At 32.6% G+C, this 16,597-nt stretch overlaps 6 protein-coding genes across 6 annotated transcripts; 2 read left to right on the top strand and 4 right to left on the bottom strand.

The window, feature by feature from the left end:
- Positions 1-152: 152 nt before the first annotated feature.
- Positions 153-1,076, top strand: M896_140060 (leucine rich repeat domain-containing protein; the record flags this gene model as incomplete). Its single annotated transcript, XM_014707338.1, has 1 exon — positions 153-1,076. One exon carries the CDS (start codon positions 153-155, stop codon positions 1,074-1,076), a length of 924 nt encoding a protein of 307 aa, XP_014562824.1.
- A 925-nt stretch (positions 1,077-2,001) lies between these two features.
- Positions 2,002-2,952, bottom strand: M896_140050 (uncharacterized protein; the record flags this gene model as incomplete). The annotated part of the gene is made up of 1 exon (XM_014707337.1): positions 2,002-2,952. One exon carries the CDS (start codon positions 2,950-2,952, stop codon positions 2,002-2,004), a length of 951 nt encoding a protein of 316 aa, XP_014562823.1.
- Positions 2,953-3,615: 663 nt separating this feature from the next.
- On the bottom strand, positions 3,616-4,866 carry M896_140040 (uncharacterized protein; the record flags this gene model as incomplete). Its single annotated transcript, XM_014707336.1, has 1 exon — positions 3,616-4,866. One exon carries the CDS (start codon positions 4,864-4,866, stop codon positions 3,616-3,618), a length of 1,251 nt encoding a protein of 416 aa, XP_014562822.1.
- Positions 4,867-5,508: 642 nt separating this feature from the next.
- On the bottom strand, positions 5,509-6,129 carry M896_140030 (uncharacterized protein; the record flags this gene model as incomplete). Its single annotated transcript, XM_014707335.1, has 1 exon — positions 5,509-6,129. The coding sequence occupies one exon, from the start codon at positions 6,127-6,129 to the stop codon at positions 5,509-5,511; it is 621 nt and encodes a 206-aa protein (XP_014562821.1).
- Positions 6,130-6,797: 668 nt separating this feature from the next.
- On the top strand, positions 6,798-10,556 carry M896_140020 (aminopeptidase N; the record flags this gene model as incomplete). Its single annotated transcript, XM_014707334.1, has 1 exon — positions 6,798-10,556. One exon carries the CDS (start codon positions 6,798-6,800, stop codon positions 10,554-10,556), a length of 3,759 nt encoding a protein of 1,252 aa, XP_014562820.1.
- Positions 10,557-10,781: 225 nt separating this feature from the next.
- M896_140010 (uncharacterized protein) lies at positions 10,782-12,275 on the bottom strand (the record flags this gene model as incomplete). The annotated part of the gene is made up of 1 exon (XM_014707333.1): positions 10,782-12,275. One exon carries the CDS (start codon positions 12,273-12,275, stop codon positions 10,782-10,784), a length of 1,494 nt encoding a protein of 497 aa, XP_014562819.1.
- Positions 12,276-16,597: the final 4,322 nt, after the last annotated feature.

The raw sequence follows: 16,597 nt of genomic DNA, 5'->3' as shown, positions 1-16,597 counted from the left end.
GTGTATGATGCATGAATTTGAGTGATAAAATAAAATGGTTAGTGGATGTTTTATTGTTTTATTGTTTTTAATTGTTGTTATTAAGTTTATCTGTTGGATTGTATTTGAATGTGTAATTCAAGTTGATATGCAATAGATTTTCTACCCTTTTGATGGTTTCAGCAATGAATTTGATGCTTTGTGTAAGTGCTTGTTTAGATGATGTGAAGAGTTCATCACGCAGTGTGAGTGGTGGATTATTAACAAGGATATCATGTAGAATACCTATTCTTGCGCTTATATGCAGATGGACAGTGGAACGACGCAGAGAACCTGGTGATTTTATATTGGAGATCGATGGAGTTGGTGTTTATAAGAATAGACTTGATGAATACAAAATAGCACGGTTCAACAACAAGGGATATACAGAAATGCCTGATGAAGCATTTGAAGCCTCTGATGTTCACACCATGAATGAGATACAGATGATGCATAATGGCATGAAGTATTTATCTGAGAAAATATCGAGATTTGTGATTGTGGAGGTGATCAATCTTAAGAATAACAAACTTGAATTCTTACCTGATAGCATAGTTCATCTGCCATTTCTAAGTAAGCTTGTATTGAATCTGAATAGTTTCAGTAAGTTTCCTGAACAGTTGGTAAAGATAGAGAGTCTGGAATGGCTTGATTTAAGTAACAATCAGATATCTGAGCTGCCTGAAGATATTGGAAAGCTTATAAACCTACAGGATCTCTGGATGAATCGCAATAAACTGAGTAAATTGCCAGACTCATTTGTACATCTGGTTAGACTGGAGGTGTTGAAACTTGATAGAAATGATTTTACTGAGTTTCCTGAACAGTTGGGATCCATGCGCTCACTAGAGAAGCTTTTTATTGGATGTAATTTGATACACAGGGTAAAGAGATCCGTTGCACGCAATATGATGAATTCTAAAACTCTGCGCCACATTGAGATGTCTATGGGAATGATGCGTAGAGACACAGTGAAAGGAGATGCAGAGGACGGAAGTGATGATATGTTGGGATATGAGGAATTGATTAAGGTATTGGGAAATAAGTTGATTATGTAAGTTTAGATCAGATGTGCGATAATGTGATTTAATGCGTAATGTGTGATTGTATGATATAATGGAATTAGATTGTATAAAATCATGTATAAAACAATAGTAGAGTACAAACTGAGTGAAATAAAGATGATCAGAAAATGCTGTAGATATATATTGATATGGAGTATTCTTGAATAATCAATACATTAAATTGAGTTGAATTGATTGAATTGTGAAACACACATAAAGGTAAATGTGTAAAAGAATAGTAGAATTATAGAAGTTGATTTTGATATCTAGAATATGTTTAATAAATTAGTATATTCTTGATTTTATTCTATTGATTGCATATAGTTAAACATTATATGATATCTATCTTATGCTTATCTAGAATTTATTTTTATAAGATAACTCTTTGTGATTGTCTATTTCAAATAGAACATTGAGTTCATCATCATTTTGGCTTGTTTATTGTATAAATTCATGATTTATCGATCTCACTCTCTATCACTCATAATAAAATCACCAATCTATCTAGTTTCTTTGATTAATTAATTCCAAGAGTTTAGAATCTATCTATTCATTCACGCATATTACTTGATTGATTCATTACGGTTTAATGTAGTTCTTGATTCATTAATTACAAGAGTCTAGTAGTTCATTCAGTTTCTTCTTTAATTCTTCGCCATGCAATTCTTTTTCATTTAATATTTCTTTTAATTCATCTTCCAGCTTTATTTGATTTTCAAAAAAATCATCTAGATTGAAATCTTTTAATACGTTGCAGTTGGGTTAGACTTTTCCTCATCAGTTTTCATCAAACTTTTACAACGATCCAACACGCTTATGTCTATGATTCCACTACATTCTGGATGATCCTTCAAAGTTAATTCAAGAAACTCATCTGGCAATTTATCAAAATCCTTATTTCCATTCAAATAGATCGTCTCTACTTTTCTATATTCTTAATCGTATCATTAGTGAATTCATTGTCTTTTATATTGATAACATTGATTATGTTTGATAATTCATCATACTTCTCTTTGTTCAATCTATTTAACAAAGTTTGTATAGATTCAGCATTGCCTAATCCATTATTCAACTCCTCTAACAATTTATTCCTCAGTTTATTCGATATTTCTTTTTTAGATTTCTGATTGTTTAATAATTCCTTCATAAATTCTATATCTTTAGATCTCATATTCTCCAGTGTATCTAGCAATTCATTCAATAGCTCCTTTCTCAATTTAATTTGACTCGTCAATTTAGATACAAATGTATTTCTAGATACAGTGTTCCCCAACGACTCGTTCAAATTCAACACTCTATTCAGCAATTCGTTTCCATAACTCACATCATTCTTTAACTCATCAAATAGATCTTTTCTAGCTTTCAACTTCATTAATTCAATTAAAAAACTATCACTTGACTCTCTATTTATCAATCTATCTAACAATGAGTTAATCCATATTTTTGCATCTTCTATATACTTCAACTCATCCAGAATTTCATTGAGTAATTTCCTTCCAGATTCTATTGTCTTCAATTCATTCAGCACTTCAATCAAATCATCATAACTAAATTCTTCTTTGGTATTCAAATGCTCTAGCAATTCATCCTTAGGCAGTCCATATCTCAATACTTCCTTACTAGAACTCATATTCTTCAATTCATATTCTAAAGCCTTTAACAACTCATTGTTAGGCATTCCTTTCTGCAGCTTTCCTAACATTTCATTAAATTGCACATCTCTAGATTTAAATCTGTTAAACAATTCATCCGACAATTTTTCTTTAGGCGTATTGCCATTTAATTTTTCTAACGCATAATCCAATAACTCTTTCAACATCTGTTGCATTTCATCATGACTGATTTCAAAATCTGGTGCGTTTAAATTCATATTGTTCAGAAGCAATTGAAGTCGGTATCCTTCTTCAGTGTTACTAGGTTTTTTATAAACTCTTTGTATTCATTTAGCAATTGAATCAATCCAATAGATCTGTTAATCCTTGAACCCAATGATGCACTATTATTGTAATTTGCCTTAGCATGATCATGCCGTTCATTATTTACCCATTCTATGCTGTATAATTTTTTATTACTATAAGAATAACTAGCTGGGTTTATTTCCCATTTACAATAAACTCTAGCAATTCATGCAAGCGCAATCATTCTAAATTATATTCATTTAAAGAAAAGTTCATATATATCCATTTCATACATCTTTACTATATTCTTTCATATCATTTGCAAATTATCAATCATAATCTAGAATCATACAACATTTTACATAACTTTATATATTCAAAAAATCTATTATTTAATAAACATCATGAATCATTTGACTAATCATTCTAAAATAACTATTTTCATGATAACTTTACTTCAGATACGTCATTACACATATTACTGATATGTCATGATAATTTTACTTCAGATTCATGTTATTATATTACTTATACATCATGGTAACTCTACTTCAAACACATCTATCATAACTGTTCTACTAATGATCCTCCATTCACTTGATTACTCTACTTCTAATTCATCATTATCACTACTATTATACCACTGATACATCATTTACATTCGTTGCATTCATGTACTTCCTGATTTGTGCCGCTACAAAATCATTCCCTGTCTCAATAACTATCATTGCTGCCATCATCACCACCAGTAGGTAATTCAACAAACTCTTCATCAGACTTTCCCTTCGTTTCGGTTCATCTCGATCATTCATATTAAGATTTTTTTTTCTATTAAAATTATCTCCCATAATCACCTTCTTCAGCAACAAATTCCACAAGAGCACAAGCATCGCTACAATAACTATCACCATCTTCATCAGCTTCTCATTAATCACCCCATTGTCCTCAGCATGAACTATCCTGTCTATCTGTGAAGATATCGCCAGTGTAAGCGCAACAACATTCACAATCCAGTCCACAATCGATAATTTCTCATTCACAATGTATCTCATCATCACTACACTCATCAACGCCATCCCAAACATTATCATTACACTGCTTACATCAAACACATATCTCTTCATCACACTATTCACTACATAAACCATCGTTAACATTCCACTTATCACCAATGGAATTATCTTCACGAGTGCCGCCCTTGTATCTATTCCGTTGTGCATGCATCTGTTGATTCTGTATATCATCCATGCACTAGCTGCAAGAGGTATCAATGAACAAATCACCTCAACTGCATACTTAACATACACAATCTCATAGACATCCATCTCAAATACACTGGATAGCACATAAGATGCAATCAGTAGAATAATTACCATGCATACAAGTATCCATTCCATCATCTTTACAGCAGTAGGCACAGTAAAGAATGGCTTGCAGAACTTCTCGCATTCATTATTCAACTGGTTAATCCGTTTCTTTTCCTCCTTAGATGTTTTATATGAATTTAGCATAGTGCGTAGATCATCACGAATGTTTGTGATCTCACAAACATTTTTTCCCTCAACATCCTCGATGTACTTACGAATCTTGATCTTGAGAGTGAAATATTGATCTAAACAATCAATTGTTTTTTGAACCAAGCTTTTAAAATTTTCAACAGAACCAAAGGAATTATTATCATGATATTTACTCATCAGTTCAAAAATCTCCGGTAGAAATACCTGCCCTGTATTTATCCATTCTTCAAGCATATCTAGTCTTTTACAAAGGAATTCATTATGATAATGAATTCCAATCAATTTAGTTATCTCATCATCATATTTGTTTAGTTTCTGATTATTACTTTTTGCAATGCTGCCTTTTTTCGTCTTTGGCTTACTATACATCTCTATACCCTTGTATCGTAATTTGAATATATCTGTTTTATACTGAGTTGTAGTTGTTCTATACAATATTATTCAAATGCTTGTGAACATACTAAATATTCAATCACACATACAACATTCATAACATATATTCATATAATACTTAAGTATTCCTTCATCATACTATACAATTGTTATTCAGCATATTTTAATGTGTTGATATAACTGAATGTATTCCAGATTATATCAATATACAATAATAATCCATTGATCAATCCGATCCTCAATTTCATTAGTAAATCCACTGTTCGTGCATACACTTTATATGCTTATATATCAATCAGTAAATCCATTCATTCTATGCTTATTGTAAAATCCAATAACACTTTTACATCATCACTCTTAATATCATTCAGATTATTCTACATGATTATACATTGTTATTATTCTACATCATTTTCACATCATTATTCTACACTACTTTTTAAGTCATCACACTTCAACACCACTTTTCACATTACACTCTTCCATATTGTGATTATTCTTACAATCTCACAGATCTTGTTATTAAAACTCCTCCATACATTCATAATCAATTAAATTTATTCATATCAATTGTACTTTCTTTATTTCTTCACTATTGCATCGTTTGCTCTATCCTAATCAGTTCAGATGAAAGGATACACAAACGCTTCTTATTGCATACAAAGCAAGTAAATTTGCTGCCACACATCCAAATACTGCAATCCCCACCATTACATGCTCCAGCCACCACACATGCTTCACACACTTCTGTATCGTCTCACGTCCCTCACACAGACCCTCAAAAAAATCTAGTATCCATTTCCAGATCCCATATAACATATCAACCGTGTGCAACCATCTCAGTAGACTTCCAAGAACCAGCCATCGTATCAAATATGCTGCATACCCATAATATTTAAAACCTGTACTAGCCGTTATTATGAACACAATAAGATATACTACAAACGTAATGGCACTCAATAGTAGTGCTATCCATTGCTTCCATCCTTTCTTGCCTTTTGAATAAACTGTGCTTGAATCAAAGCCCAGTGTCAATCCAAGTGCCACTATTGTAGGAATCATCCATATATAACTATGTAGAGCAGTATCATTTATTGTAAAAGTCATGAACAGCATGCCAATCATTTCCGTTGGCCATATAATTGCTTTTAACTTGTCCATACTTTCTGCATCTTCTTCTTCTTCTGTCTTTTCTGTTTTATCATGCTCCTCAATGTCGTTCACAATCATCACTGACATTTCAGGGATACAAATTATGCCATTTACTCGTCAAGTGAGTGTTCAATTCAATTTGTCATTTATAGTTATCTGTATCAATCACATTATATTTCCTTGAATATACCTGTAGAGACTTTATGTGCATTGTATTCTTTATGTGTATCAGACTGTATACCTATGTGTTATGTAACTGTCAGGTTCTAATCACAATATTCTTGAAATTCATTTTATTCCAGAATATATTCTGTTACATTAATGATTAACAAATGCATTACACATCATTTTTTGTTATTCTATATCAAGTTATACTACATCATTACTAGATCAATACTAGATTACTAGATCATCATATTATTAGATTACTAAATCATCATTCTATTACTGCAAAGTTTACAAGCCGATGTTTCATTGCTTTGTATTATGCCTCATTATGTTCTATCTCATTACATTCGGGATTAAATTGAATTGCACATTTGTAATGCATAATACATATCTTGTCCATAACATACATAATCACAAAATCTGATTATAATTCTATGCATCATTAAACAAGCATTCAATACAAACAAACCATGCTAGGGGCAAAGTATGTCAAGAATGTATTCCTGCTATACATGCTTGGTCAAACTAATATCACAAGATATAATAACAACATATTCGCAAGCAATAGATGCATTTATGGATATGTGATGGCATTTCAAGTACAACATATGCATGATGAACAACATACACATTACAAGCACAACAATGAGATCAACAATAGTCATATCAATAGCATTAGTACTGAAGATGTATTGCGATCTGATGATGTTCTTTATGTCAACGATCGTGAGGTTCTTGATAGCAATGTGATTCCACAACACTATGATCTGAGGATCAAGATAATGGATGCAGGATTTGGAGGTGCAGTTGGGATTGCGATTGACATCAAGAATGCAACACGTTCTATTGTGTTGAATGCAGTCGATCTAGAAATTTCAAATGTAAAGCTTATTGCTGGTGGAATACATCATGTAGGAACAGTACAACCAGATTTACAGTTGAATATGCGTGAGCAGATAAAGATTGTATTTACAGAGGATGTGAAAGGGCCAGCATATATTGTATTGCAATTCAGTGGAACATACTCAACAGGATTACGTGGGTTGTATTGCATTACAGCATGCACGAACAATCACAGTATTACAAATGATAGTATTGTGAATACAGGGATTGAGAGAGATGAATCAAATATGAATGATAGAAATACACAGCAATGCTCACGTGTGTACTGCACGCACTTTGAACCAAGTGATGCACGAAGGATGTTTCCATGTTTTGATCAACCTGATATGAAGGCAACATTCAGTATCAGTGTGGATGTTTCAAAGACACTGGTTGTGCTTTCTAATACAGATGCAGTGGATGAGTTGCGTGAGGAGTATGGAGATCGTAAGATTGAGTATTTTGAGCGCACATGCCGAATGGCAACATACGTAGTTGCGATACTTGCAGGAAGTCTTGATTATGTAGAGGGAGTGAGTATCAGCGGCATCCGGGTGCGAGTGTATGGCGTAACTGGAGTCTCGGATAAGCAGAGCAGGAAGTATGCGCTTGAGATTGGGTTGAAGAGTGTGGAGTATTTTGGAGAGTATCTTGGCATGCGTTATGTGAGCTGTGGATCTAGTGCAAAGATTGACATGGTTGGTGTTCCTGAGTTTGGAGCAGGAGCTATGGAGAATTGGGGACTTGTGGTGTACCGTACTGAGAATCTTGAAGTGATGGCAGCACCAGAAGATGTTGTTCATGGGAATATGACTGATGTTGATAAAGATGATAGGAATGATAAAAATGAAGGAGATAAGAATATAAATGGTGTTGATGATAGAGATAAGAATGATGGTAAAGATGATAAGAAGAATGTTATGAATCAAAGTAATAATAATAACAAGAATAACATCATTGATAGAGATAAGAATATAGTTGATGTAGATGAAGATAATATGCAACAGATTCGTGAGACAGTGAGCCATGAGATTGCACACATGTGGTTTGGTAACCTTGTTACATTACGATGGTGGGATGAGTTATGGGTTAACGAAGGATTTGCAACATGGGCATCGCTGAAGTGCCTGCAGGAGGGATGGGGAGCAGATGAGGAATTAAGGTTTGTCAAGGACAGACTTGCAAGCAGCATGCGTGAAGAAGGAAATGGACGAGCAGTGCGTGATAAGGTGATGAGTGGAGCATCAGCAGCAGGACGGTTTGACTCGGTGAGGTATGGGAAGTCAGCAAGTGTGATACGGATGGTCGAGAAGTATGTTGGTGTTGATGTTATGCGTGATGGCATAAAGATATATCTGAAGAAGCATAAGTATGGGAATGTGAGTGGTAGTGAAGTGTGGAAAGCAGTTGGTGAGTGCTGGAAGCGTATAAAAAGAGAAAATGATAGCGTAGGTATTAATGAAGATAGTAACAATGATACATCTGGAACAGAGATATCTCAGATGGTTCGTGAATGGATGGAACAAGAAGGATATCCAGTAGTACATGCGTATGAGAAAGATGGAGCAATAGTATTGACACAGAGTAGATATTGTAGCTCACGTATGAATGAAGAAGTAATGAATGTGAATAATAAGAGTGATGAAAGTAGAAAAGTGAATGAAGTGGTTGATATTGGAAATGGAAAGAGCATGAATAAAAGTAATAGATTGAGTGATGAAAGGGTTGATAAGAACAATTATGATGTAGGATGTGATATAGCAAAACATCTATGGAGAATTCCAGTTGGTATTATGTGGGAAGACGGTAGCATAGACACAGTATTACTTTCAACGTCTGAGAAGCGAGTAGTACTTAGAACACAACGGTACAAACTGAATGCAGGATACGCAGGTTACTTCCGAGTGCATTATGAAACAGATGGAGGAGTACTGAATGCACTGATGGTATCTGGAGACTCTGAGATTGATCAGGCGAATGTTATTGAGGATGTGTTTGAGTTGGCATATGCTGGATACATGAGTGTTGGAGCCGTAATGCGAGATGTGTTATTATGGGGTATTACTGGACCATGGAGATGGGGAATTCAACAGAAGCATGATGATATGAAAATGCATAAGGATGATAACGATGAAAAAAAGAAAATCCATAGTGATAACAATAAGAAGAATGATAAAGATGAAAATGAAAATAAGAAGAAAGATAACGATAACAATAGGAAAAATGAACAGGATTTTATTTCAATCAATGGAATTGAGATGTTGAATGAAGTAAAAATGATTGATGATACTGATAGAGTAGGAGATGGACTGCGTATGAATAAAATGGAAGGAGAGGTGTATAAAGTAAGGAATGCACCTGATAATGTTGTTAAGGGAGTTGTAGGTAAACTTCTTGTTGTATGGGGAGAACTTTATGAAGATGTGGAGGTGCGTCAAGTGATTGAACGAGCAATCTGGGAAATAATTGGAAAGATCGTAGAAGGAATGAATATTTGTGTAGAAGGAGTGAATAATAATGAATCAGAGAATAGGAAGAGTGATTGGAATCCAAAAAAGAATGCAAAGAGAATGAATGGTTATGATAGAGATTGCATAGAGAAAGCAAGTAGTGAGATGCAGAAGTATGCGTTGGAGGTTGGTGTGATGATGGGAAGACAGGAAGCAGTAGAGAAGGCACGGAATGCATATGAGAGAGGAACAAGTCGGATACACATGCCTGCAATGGTTGGAGCAGTTGCAGATGAACGAATTGAAGAGATGATGCAGAGGTATGCAGGAGCAGGTAAGGAATGGCGTAAATGGGTGATAGAGGGAATGAGCGGATTGATGAAAGAGAAGAGTGTGAAATATGTGCTTGATGAAGTGTGCAAGATGTCTAGACTATGCATGTATATGAATGGCAAATGTGAAGATGGTACAAATCGATGTGCTAATAACCTGGATTATAGTAATCTCAAAGTGAATATTAATAGCTCTGATGAGAAGAATCAAGAAGTGAATAAAGAGGAAGATCGAATAAGGATATTGAGAATGATCGCTGATGGTGGAGTAGTGGATAAAGCAAGAAATGTAGTAAGTGATGAAACAGGAGAAATTTTAGATGAAGAAGAGATTGGAATAGCAGATATAGTTGATATACTCAGAGGAATCTGGAGAGGAGGCAAGTTCCGAGAAATGATTGCAGAGTATGTACTACGGATGTGGGGAGAGATACAGAAAGCAGCAGGGATGAACGGAATGATACTGCGTGATGCAGCAGAGATGGTTGGTGGGATACGCAATGTGTCTGTAGGAGTGAAATATGGAGATGAGCAGAAAGGTAAGGATTGGGAGCTTGCAGGTAAAAAGGTGATTGAAGAGATTAGGTTCCGTGAGAGATTACGAGAAAGACGAGATGAGATTCTGAAGGAGTTGATGACATTGTTTGATTCAGATGAATGGAAAGCACTAGAGAGTTCATGAATCAATAATGTATGAACATATGTTATTCACAATTCTTTTATAAGGTCGTTGATAGATATATTGAATTGAAGAAGTAAATGACTAGTAAATGCATTAATGTCAGAGGTAAAATGTATAAACTTGTATAAATTAGTAATTCAAGTACTTCGGTTTTATTCATCTCTGCTTGTTATTCGATAAATGAACTGATTGACTGTTATTTCATTATGTTATCTCAGAAAGAGATTAACTTCTGGAAGCACTCGCTGAGATATTATCACTATTTTTATTCTTAATTAATGAATAACTAAGTATGAATAGCATAATAAAACTCAGAGGATTCCTCTTAAAAAAATCTAAATATTTGGCTTCTTGAAGATTTTTAGTAAAGGTTTCTCCTGTTGCTGCATTAATTTTTATATCTGGGATATCATTTACAACTCCTGCTTCAATGTGCTGATAACTTTTGTCTATTATTATTTTGAGTTTATCCTTTTCTGCACCTTCAATATTATTAAGTTTAGGAGTAAGACCCGTGGTAGGCTTTAGCTGTATTTGCATAAAACTTATCAGACCTGGATATGTGGTTTCTAGTTCTTTAAGTAATTTAATTAGGTTAGATTCTTTTACATTTTTCGGATCACTTTTATCTAGAAAGAATTCAAGACCATAATTTACTTTGTTATAGTCATTCCAATCAGCTATGCATGATTCATATTGTTTTCCTAATACATTTTTGATTGCTGGTTTTAAGTTTTGGAAACATTCAATATCTTTTACATTCACATTATTTTTAACAAATTCAGTAAAATTATACTCGATAATAATAGTATTAAGTAAAATGTACAACGGTATAGCAATCAATTTTGTATCTCCAATTATTGAATATATGCTTTTAGCATCTTTCTCTTGAAGATATGCGTTGAATATATGATAGTATATATGTATTGAGCTGGTTTTGTTATTTTCAATTATATTTTTTTTAGTAACATGATAGATATACATATACGTAATTCCAGGTATACGATTATGCATATCATTCTCTGTGGTTTCTATAAATTTTTTTACTTTTTCTATGCCTGTGTCTGCTTCAAGTGTGTGATTCTTGATGAAGTTTTGAGCTATTTCTTTTAAAGCATCTTGAACATATTTTTCTAAAACATCATTTTTTGGTGAACTCAAGTTATTATATGCATCATTGGTACAATTTTTTTGGTATAAAGCAAGATTCGTAAATAAAACAAGAGTTGATATTGTTCTATTAAGTAGTTCCTTGGCTTCCAAATATTTTTCATCATTATGTTCGATTTTCATCGTATCTAGAATATATTTCGTAATCACATAATCGAATATTACATCCTTATCAAATTTTTGTTCGGTATTTACCTGAAGTGTAAAAATTTTTTGAGATGATGATGCTTTAGGATCTACTTTAAGTTCACTCATATATGTTGCTATAACTATTTTTGTATGTTTATTTCCTTTTAAAATATAATAACATGCTTTAGATATTTGTTTGGCGTCTTTTTTTATTTTTATTTCCAATTGATATTGTTTAGTATTGCTAGAAAGTGGATTATTAATAACACTTATAATATCCTCAACTTCATTTTTTTGTTTTTTTTCAAAATATGTAAGAAAATTTATAGCTTTAGGTGTATTTGAGATTACTTCACTAATATATTTCTGTACTTCTTCTATATTATCGTTGTCATTTTGAGTAATATTATGAGAATCCATGATGGGTTCATCCGTTATCAACTAATCTATACTTTTTACACACGCCAATATATATGTTTATGGACATGAAATCATGCACCTGCAATCATTCATGCATATCATATATACATTTGATCTTATGTAACATTTACAAAATATAGCCCACACCATGCATAGCAACACGTTCAGTGAGTCTGTAAACAAGCTGGTCAATATGATGAATGCGTTTGAAAAAATACTGAATGATATAAAAACAGGAGAAGTAGATAAAAACAACATACAAGAAGTATCCATGTGCATCAACGACCTGAAGTCAAACATCACAAGCTGATGACTTCCATTGCATTCATCTCATAGGGACAAGTACACATTACATTATGATATCAGTAAACACTGTTCCACATCACACAACCTGTAATCTATTCGATTCAATTTTTAGAGCATTCATGCATATCCTACTTTGATGAATATCATTGTAAGGCATTTTACTAAATAATATGAATTATACTAAATAAGGTTCTATTAATACATGTTATTTTTTTCAAATACTCTTTGTTTTGTAAATTATCGATATTTATAACTGGTATTTGATCAATCATTCAAAATCATTATCTTGTATATCTAGCACAGATGAGTATTACAGAGCTTTAGATTCTTGATCAATCTTTAATGCGAGTGCATGAATCTTAGCTTTATTTGTTTTATTTGATTCATCATTTTCTTGAGTATTTCTATCTATTATTTGTTCAATACAACTCAATATATCTATGCATTCAGCATTCTCTGATTCATTCGATTTATTTTAAACCTTTAAGTAATTCATCCAATTTTTCAAGATCCTTTAATAATGCATAGGTACTTCTTGATCATTTTTTGATTTATCTATTTTTTGAGCATTATCTGATGCACCTGTCATTACTTTATTATCACTATCTGATGTACCTGCTCATACAAGCTTATCATTTTGTAATGCATCAATTAATTGTTTTATAGTGTCATGTATAACCGAATGTTGATCATTCTCTGACTCATTTTCCATTGCACCATAATCATTTTCCGATACATCTACTAATGTCTCTGCAGCGCTAGATGTATCCATTTCTTCAACAATCTCCAATACATCTGATTGTTAGGTATTATTTAATGCTTCATTGACTTCTTCGACATTCTCTGATTTATCCATTTGCTGAACATCAATCCCCTGATTTATTTTCCTTCTCATATCCTTGCAGACCAAACATTACTACCTGATTCATGCATTGGCTTATCATTATTCGATTCATTCGATTTTGTACCTGAAGCTATGTATCCTCATTTCTTGTGTTGTATTCCTTCTGTTTTTAAATTCTACAAAATTTAATCTGCTCTTGGCGTTTCTTCTATCTTCTATATTTAGATTTTTTAATAGTTGTTTATTTTATCATTCTCATCTAGCCATACATGCAATTTTGTGTTCTTTTCCAGCATATTAACTACTTTTGTTTCAATGCATCCTATATTATTGCCCGTTAAATCCACTGCCGTTAAATTTTTCATCACAAGCACATACTTCTTATAGGATTTTCTACTTGTATCAGTTTCATCTATAGTTTTCATTCCACATATCGCTTCAGGTATCATAGTAAATCCACAGTTCTCAAAATCCATCATTTCTACTTCCTCCATCATCTGAATACTTGCAGGTAAATTCTTCAATCCATAATTGTTCCGAACAGTAACTTTCTTGCATTTAATCATATCCAAATACTCCAATCCGAACTAAGTCAAATAATTATCACTCAGATCTAGTTCATTCACAATCACAGATTTGTCTTTACATCAATCCAACAGCTCAAATGGTATACTCCCCATATTTGTCTTACTCAGGCCTATGCGATCAATCACTGTGCTATAACCATCTATTATTTTATTTTGTTCATTATTAAATGCATTCTCTATTCACAACTCAATGTATTCGGTTTTACTTGCTTATACACATCATCATCAATCTCTATTGTTGATTTTGTTTCTTCTCCGTCCAAACAAATCTTAAGTTTATTTCCTTGTTGTCTATATTCTTCTTTGGCTTTATCTAATTCTTCTTTAGCTTTTGTATTTCATTTAGAGTTATTATTTCATTTTACATAACTTCTATTTCATTATATGGCTTCTTCGTTCCATCGTCTGGATTTGTTATTTCGTTATGTAAATTATTTATTTGATTACATACATCTTTTATTTCATTATCTTCTTTTCTTATTTCATGTAGATCATTTATATTTTTACATAAACTTTCTATTTTCTTTTTATTATTGACCGTTCTATATTTCTCATAAACTGTTGCATACTACTTGTCTGTTGCAATATATTTAGTCGAACATGCTTTAGTTTCTTTGTAAATTCTACTTTGTTCAATTCTTCTTTATTTACTAATGAAATCGTATTATTAGTTTCACTGCTTACCGTTGCTCCGGTTTCTGTACCTATCTCTTGTTCTATTTATCTATCTCACTTTGCAATTCCGTTATTTCATTATTTGTACTTTGCTCTTCTTCTTGAATAATGTTTGATTTTCGTTTTTACTAGATATCACTAACACATTATATTTATCGTTCAATTCCTTATTCAATGTTTCTTTCCATTCCTTTATAGATTCCTCATTTAATAAATTCTCATTCTTATCAACAAACTGGTCATCATCAAAATACTTTTTTCAATTAAATGCATACTTAGTACATCTATGATAAACCGTTTATGTTCATCATTATCCTTACACAGCTTCACTCCAGTATCACGCAGATCAAGTACACCTAACCTTTTGAGAGTTTTCATTTTTCTAATGCTACCATCTAATGAATGAATCATCTGCGTCAACAGATGTCCACCCAAATAATCATCAAATGCATTAAAAGTAACTCCACGATTTTCTCTGAGAATCAAACCTCCAATGCTTGAACATTCAGTATTTTCTTAACATCATTGTCTTTGAGTTGGTTATATCCCAGATTAATAACTGATAACTTTGGTGTATATTCATGCATATTCTCTCGCAAACTCGATATCTTATTACTACTGACATTCAGTAGCTTCAAATATTTGATGCATGAGGCATGGCCTGATTGATCACTTTCATTAACACTTCGTTCTTTTGTCATCTTAAATAACGGATTGATGCCTTCAATATAATTGTTACTTATATCAAGTATAGCTGTTTGGTACATTTCTTTTTTGTTTTCATAATATATTTCATCAATATTTCCAATGTTATTTGCATTAGGATTTAATACAATCATACTAGTTATACCGCGAATTCCTGTTAATTTTTCCATATTATTATTTGAAAGTACAATACATGTAGAATGCCCATATTGCTATTGCTAATATTTTTTGTTGTTGTCAATTCATTATGTGCTATGTTTAATATATGTATGCTTTTAGCAAATAAATCATATCCACTTTCAATCTATCCCCAGTTGTTAAAGTCTTTTTGTTCTTATTGCAGCTTATACCTATAAGACTACTGATATTGTTGTTACTCAGATTAGCATATTTTAACTTTGCATTTTCTAACAAAGACAATACATTCCTATAATCCCATTTCCCAGTTCATTACCGCTGAGATCAATCCCACCACATCTTTAGCATCAATCTTGTTTTTAAGCTCACTAAAATCATCTCATCAGTTACAAAGTTATTGTCATAATCATAGATCTTCTTATCTCCGTATTTATGAAGTACAGTTTAAATTTATACTTGCGTTTTGCATTGCCACCAGTTGCTGTTTCATCAACCTTAGATCTACTTTTAGGTCTGCCCTAGTAACATTCTTCTCATTCCCATTTCTCGCTCTTTTTCGAGCCTCTATACTATGTATATGCATACACAGTGCCTGTATTGTTCTTCCTATCAACATCATTATTATTATCACATAATCTACAAACTACATTTCTACACGTCATGTACACATTCCATACACAGCATATCCATTCATGTATTCATCATCATTTTACATCACTGCTCATCACTCCTTTATTCCATTCAATAATCAAATATTCACATATTCATTCATATCCATCTCCTTGATTCTTTACCTCACACACTTACATAAATATCCAATTAATAATTATTCGTTTATTATATCATCCCCCACTCTACTACAGTGCCATTTCACTTTTCAATCCATCAACAATCTCATTCAAATGCATGCTCTGCATCAGACATCCTGTCATTGTTACTAGAACTGCAACAATCATTCCAAATATATTCGCAATCTTACTATTCATATATTTACCTAATATCTCATTATCATTCCTAACATCATCCACCATATCATTCCTGCCATTATCATCACTCTTATTATCATC

This window comes from Ordospora colligata (assembly GCF_000803265.1).
Source record: "Ordospora colligata OC4 chromosome Unknown contig_14, whole genome shotgun sequence".
In the NCBI taxonomy this organism is placed as follows: Eukaryota; Fungi; Microsporidia; family Ordosporidae; genus Ordospora; species Ordospora colligata.
This window is presented reverse-complemented; position numbering and strand designations above follow the sequence as displayed.